Source organism: Marmota monax, unplaced genomic scaffold, assembly GCF_021218885.2.
Source record: "Marmota monax isolate L192 unplaced genomic scaffold, Marmota_monax_Labrador192_F-V1.1 WCK01_AAM20220418_F8-fsc00193, whole genome shotgun sequence".
NCBI classification, from domain to species: Eukaryota; Metazoa; Chordata; class Mammalia; order Rodentia; family Sciuridae; genus Marmota; species Marmota monax.
The window spans coordinates 3,346,645-3,352,713 of record NW_026695203.1 but is presented as its reverse complement, the minus strand read 5'-3'; the positions used below and the strand labels follow the sequence as shown (position 1 = coordinate 3,352,713).

At 55.3% G+C, this 6,069-nt stretch overlaps 1 protein-coding gene across 1 annotated transcript in view; it reads right to left on the bottom strand.

Annotated features, from left to right (window-relative positions):
• Positions 1-1,923: 1,923 nt before the first annotated feature.
• LOC124083250 (SCO-spondin) overlaps positions 1,924-6,069 on the bottom strand; it is a 53,057-nt gene continuing 48,911 nt past the window's right edge. Inside the window, exons 97-105 of the mRNA XM_046429888.2 lie at positions 5,896-6,023; positions 5,655-5,797; positions 5,503-5,549; positions 4,627-4,844; positions 4,219-4,314; positions 4,011-4,071; positions 3,564-3,694; positions 2,582-2,732; positions 1,924-2,051 (exon numbers count right to left, since the gene is read on the bottom strand). Of these exons, the coding sequence (XP_046285844.1) occupies positions 2,029-2,051; positions 2,582-2,732; positions 3,564-3,694; positions 4,011-4,071; positions 4,219-4,314; positions 4,627-4,844; positions 5,503-5,549; positions 5,655-5,797; positions 5,896-6,023 (998 nt within the window). The 3' untranslated portion in view covers positions 1,924-2,028. The remainder of the gene's footprint in view (positions 2,052-2,581; positions 2,733-3,563; positions 3,695-4,010; positions 4,072-4,218; positions 4,315-4,626; positions 4,845-5,502; positions 5,550-5,654; positions 5,798-5,895; positions 6,024-6,069) is intronic.

Below are 6,069 nucleotides of genomic sequence, written 5' to 3'. Positions count from 1 at the left end.
GATTCTGGTGCACCCAGATATGTGGGAGGGTCACCACTGACTGCCATGGCTGACTTAAGGTGGACCACTGAATTCCCCGGAGGGGGAGGATGATGGTTTTCTGCATTACATCAGGTACAGGAGAGATACTGGAGATATAGGAGAGATACTGGCTAAGGACTTGGAAATTCTAGGGATTGTGAGAAGGATATAAGCTATGAAGGAATTGAAGGTGTTCATCCCTACTGGTCAAGAAAGAAAGAGGAGCTAAGCAGGGACTGATAGATTTAGAAAATGGGAGGACTCAGACGCTGGAGGAGCATGATGAAGATAAACGAGGGGTGTAGGTGACCAGATAGGAGCTGGATGTGCAGAGAAAAAGGAGGGGGGAAGGCTTTGCAGGAAGTAATGGTTTCTAGGAAACATATGGAAATTGGATACGCCTAGTGGTAGCCCTTTCAGGAATCCCACCAACTTGTATGACTGACCCCATGTATAGCCTTGTGTACAATTCAAGTCCCAATGTTCACTTACCCAAGAGTCCCCCTTCCTGTGTCCCATGTCTATTAACTAGAGACTCTTACTTTCCAACTATCTTAGGTCCTCTCTCCTTTGCCAATAGCTTTAACTGGATGGGACTCTGGCCTGCAGGGTGTCTGAGGACTATGATTCAGCATCACCAAGTCCCAGAGCAGAAGTGGTTGGCCTGGCTCCCACCCTTTCCGTCCTGGAAGTGGAGCCTGAGACAAGAACTTGGTCCTAGAAAGGGGTCTCACAGGGACTTGGGAAAGGAAGCAGGGAAGAGGAAGAACTGACACAAAGGTGCATTTTAGAGATCACCCTGTGGTGACTTGGAGTGTAGCTCAGTGGCAGAGTGCTTACCTAGCATGTGCAAGGGTGTGGGTTCAATCCCCAGTAAACCCCAGAGAGAGAGAGAGAGAGAGAGAGAGAGAGAGAGAGAGAGAGATCAGTGGTATGAGCGCTGGGGGCTTGGTTGCACTTCTCAAGAATTGTACAGGATGCTCGCCATGACTCTCTGAGGAATGGGAGGGGGTGCATTTATCTGCAGCTCTCATCCTGAGTGGTTGAGGGTCACCCCAGAGACATGAACTACATCCCATCGCTGCTCTTGTATTCCTTCCTGGCTACTCTTGTGCAGTCTGTGTGTCAGAAAAGCCCAGGGCAGAAAGAAAAAGAAGCTTGAAAAGAGGATATCAGAAAACAGCTCATGAAAAAAAAATGCTCAACATCATTGGTCATTTAGGAAATGTGAATCAAAACTTCACTGAGACCTGGCATGGTGGCACCTGCCTATAATCCCAGCGCTTGGGAGGGTGAGGCAGGAGGATTGAAAGTTCAAAGCCAAAGTTCAAAGCCAGCCTTAGCAACCTAGTGAGGCCCTAAGTGCCTTAGCAAAAGTCTATCTCAAAATAAAAAATAAAAAGGGCTGGGGATGTAACTCAGTGGTTAAGCCCCCTAGGTTCAATCCCTGGTACCAACCAACCAACCAAACAACCAAACAACAACAACAAAAGACAGAGACGGGGGTGGGGGCGCAGGGAGAGGGAGAGACATAAAAAGGAGGAGGAGAAGCAAATTTGTTCCTGAGCTTCCATGGAATTCTGTAATGTGCTGCAGCTGAAATCACATTCAGTGGAGGGATATGACCTGGCGCACTGTAGACTCCTAATGGGAGAGGTCTTCAGATTATATTCAGCCTTATCCTGCTATAGAGGAGGACACCAAAGCCCTGTTATGGAAAGTGTCTTTCCCAGGTTCACCAGTCACCATGAATGCCATGGTGAATCCATGACAGATTCACAGAGGTCCTCAGAAGACCAAGTCTTTGTGCAGGGCGAGGCAGGACTCAGAGCCACCCTTCCACGGCTTTCCTACCAGTTCCTGGATGGAGACTCTACACATGGACTTGCTGCCAGTGTGATTTTATTTGGGAGGATGGGGGATGGATGGGCATGGGAGGAGATGATCAGTGCCTCTGAGTCCAAATGTCATAAGAGGGACAGCAGTGGACGCATCTGGTGGAACCTGTCAGCGCTTTGAGAAATCACCTGCTGGAGGACAAGAAGAGGAGAGATAGGCTGGCAAGAGGGGGAAGGGGATTGAAAGCAGGACAGCAGAAGCTGGCATCTGCTCTTCCACTGTGTGCAACCCAGGAGGCATCGGCACCCTTCCGTCTGTGTCTCCCTCATCTGCCACACTGTGACCTCAGTTATATACCAGGTACTTCACACTCATGGTCTCATAAATCGGTTAAATAAGCTGAGGTCGTTGGGGGCTCTACAGAGTCACAGAGGAGCTGGGATTTGAACCAGGTATGAGTTCCTCCAAACACCCAAGCTTATGTAGGATCGGAGAAATAAAGAGAATCCTGAGAAGGGGACAAGATGGCATTGTAAGAACTTAAGGAAGATGGAAGTGTCTAGGAACTAACTGTACGCGTCCCTGGCCCCGCCTCTCCGGGAGCCCCACCCGCATCAGGCCCCACCCCAGAGCCCTGCCCCGCCCGGTCCCCACCGCGCCCTGCAGCCCCGCCCCCATCCGGTGCGGGGGGTGGGGGGGGGTGGGTGGGGTGCAGACACACCTTGGCAGGCGCTGCACTGGCAACTGTTGATGACCGGCAGCACCACTGGCTCGGTGCGGCCATCTGGACAGCGCAGGTTCAGGATCCTTACAGGGCTGTCGGGGTCCAGGCGGTAACTACAGCAGTCACACTGGCTCTGCAGGTAGGGCTCCTGGGCGAGACAGGGTGGTTGAATTGGGGAGGGACTAAACCGTTCCTTGGCCTTTCCCATCTGAGGTGGGAGTATTGATCCCAATCCTCCTAAGTGGGAGGGAAGCCGGGAGGGAAGTGTCACCAGCAAGCCCCACTTCCCAAGAAACCGCCCTCTTCACTTCTGCCAGCCTGAATGGTCAACAACCAACAACCTTCAGGTTAAAAGAAAGCAGCAGGGGAAAGACACAGCCCCCCCTACCCCCCACAAGGGGCTTAGGGTCTGGTTGGATAGATGGGCTGATAATATTGAAACCCTAATTAAACCCTAACTGCAATTTTGATCCAGTATAAAGTGAGCTCTCTTTCCAGAACAGGCCCCTTCTTGCCCTTCAACGCTATAGTGATCTTTTTACAAGTAAACTAGTTATAATTCCGTGTGTGTGTGTGTGTGGGGGGGGTATTCGGGCTCAAACCCAGGGCCTTGCACATGCTAGACAAGTGCTCTACCACTGAGCCACATCCCCAGCCTTATTCTTCTCCTTTGAGACAGGTAATACATTCACATAATACCATGTTACAAAACTACAAAGATTATTTGATTATATCTCCCAATTACTTTCTTCACTACATTTTTAAAATTCCAAAAGAGATTTGGGAAAGCATCTCTAGGAGGTGCAGAAGTGGTTGAGGGATGAGGGGCCGCATCTTTGGGGACCAGGTTGGAAAGCACCTTTGTCGTTCAGGTGGTCAGAGGCACGAGGAAATGGTCTCAGGGTAGAAGTCCTGGTGACAGGACCCCAGGGGCACCATCTGACCTGAACTCCGGGCCTGTAAGCACCCTCTGGCTCACCTCAGGCATGACGTTGGTGCTAGATGGGCAGTGCCCACTGCAGTAGCTCACTTCTACCTGGTCCAGATGGCAGGGGCCCTTGGTGAGGTTACGAAGCTCAGTGAGATGCCGGCAGGAGGCTGACTGTGCCTCTGTGTGTGGAAGGGTCACGTAAAAGTGGCAGGAGGTGGAAGCAGGGCAGAGGGGGAGGCTAGGACTAAGGGGATCCTGGGAAGGGGGTGTGTGGGGGACAGGGCCTGGGACTCTGTGGGGTGGGGGTGGCCAGCTGCTGTGATGCAGCCCTATAGAGCTTCATCCTCTAATCCCTATATGAGCAGCCTGGGCAAGGTGGGCACACACCAGGCTAAAAAGTTGGGGTGTAGGGGCAGTTGGGGAGAAAGGAGATGCAGAAGTGGTTGAGGGCTAAGGGGCTGCATCTTTGGGGACCAATACCCAGGTCCTACGTACCAAGGGTCTCCCTGCGGCAAGTGGGACAGCAGCTCCCTGGCTCCTGCACAGTCACCTCGTCCTGCAGAGTGGCCCTTGCGTGAGTCAGAAGGATGGCCCCATCACCCACACCCCACACAGCCTATGTAGAACCCTAAGATCAGTCATAGATGAGGACCCCTGAAGAGCCTAGGAGCCACCTGGAAGCGTTGCAGAGCCCAGGGGGTACCTGAGCACAGTTGAGGAGGGGGCAGTGCTGGGTGCAGACGCTCCTCCCGCGGAGGCATCGGCAGCTCTCACAGTCCTCCTGCCATTCAGATCCAAGCTGGGAGTGGGGGGTGGGGAAAAGTCACCTCTTGGTCTCTCCCAGTTTTCCATGGTAACATCCTGGGCCTGAACCCAGCCTGGGAGCACCCAGCCAGGACAGTGGTCTAGGACTGGAGTCGGGTGATGAGTCTCAGGTAAGTGACAAGCCCTAGGGGCCAGAGCAGGGGTCCCACCCAGGGCTAGATTCTGTCCCTTGAGATGGCCAAGCCTGGCTCCACTGCTGTAGGTCCTGGGAGTAAGGGCAGCCAGGGAAGTTACAGATACTCAGCAGGTGGGGCGGCCTGGGGTCAGGCAGGGGGACACATCTTACCAGGTGGAGATGCCCGTGGTGCCAGCATTCACACTGGTCTGCGGGGACGCAGGGGCCCGCCTGGCTACGGAAGTACCCTTCCTGGCATATGCATCCCGGGGTCTGGACAGCACTGCAGTTGCCCTGAGCTGCTGTGGTGTTTGTCTCCTGGCATGTCCACTCACAGGGACCCAGCTCTTCAGGACCCACGTGCTGCCACATTTCCCCAGGGGGGCACTCTGTAGAGAAGACCATCCACCCACTCTCTGGTCAGCCCTGGGCCCAGCCTCAATCCCCTGCCCTGCTGGGCAGCCCTCAGACCCCTCTTCTTCCTAAGTGCTTCTCCTCAGCTCTAGCCACCTGCACCCACCCACCCACCCAAATAGCTGGGCCCAGGCCAGTTCTCACCCCCTGGCCATCCTGCCACCCTGACCTCTGTGTTCTGGCACCAAGTTCACATGCTGTGACACTGCCTGCTTGTCAGTGCCCCAGGCGTGATCTCCTGTCTCTACCTGTTCTGGTGGTGGCCCCCTCTTGCCAGCCAGGCTGGGAGTGCCTGGGGCTGGCCGTGTCTTCCTCTGAATCCATCGAGATCTGTGGATTGTTTTGCTTACCGCTCTGGGCCTCAATGTCCTCAACAGCAGGACAGAACCTTCCACAGAGAACCTGGCCTCACCGGTGGCCCTGGCTCAGTGTGCACATGTTCTTGGTGAACACCCTACAGGTGGGGCGGTGTGACAGTGCCTAGGAGTCCTGGGCAGGGACTGCTGGGCCTCAGGGCAGGGAGGGGGCAGTGGGGACAGAGAGGGAAGGGGCTTCCTGAGGAGCTAGCTTAGCTTCACCCCTGCTCAGGCCGGCCAGCCTTGGCGTTGAGGGGCATGGACAGCCACATCTCACCCTGACAGTCGATGAGGGAGCAGCTGAAGGCTCCATCTTGGCAGGTACTGGGAGGACAGAAGCACAGCTCAGAGCCTTTTGCACAATCCTCCCTCCGCCCTCTCAGCAACCCCGTCCTCACCCGGCTCCCCACTCCAAGTCTCTGGGCTCACCAGCGGGTGCAGTTTCTGGTAAGCATAGCCCCCGGAGGCAGCTCCTGAGCCTGCTCTTCAAGAGTCAGGGTGAGGCCCCAGGGCAGCAAGAGCTGAGTGCAGGGACAGGCAGCAGGGGGCACGCACGTGCCATTGTGCAGCAGCTGAGGAGGGCAGGCTTGCTTGAATGTGGACACTGCCTCTTACCTCCCAACCTGCCCGCTTCCCCAGGCAGGAGTCAGGACCCAGCAGCCGTACCCACCTGTCCCCTGGGGCAGCCACAGCCCGGTTGGCAGGGTTCCTGCGTACAGATGGTGCCAGGCTGCAGGTGTGAGCAGAGGCTTGGGCATGATGCAGCACAGGCACTGAACACCTGGCCTGAGGGGCACTCTGTGGGGAAGTGGGAGTGTCCCAGGATGAGGCTGATGGGACTTCC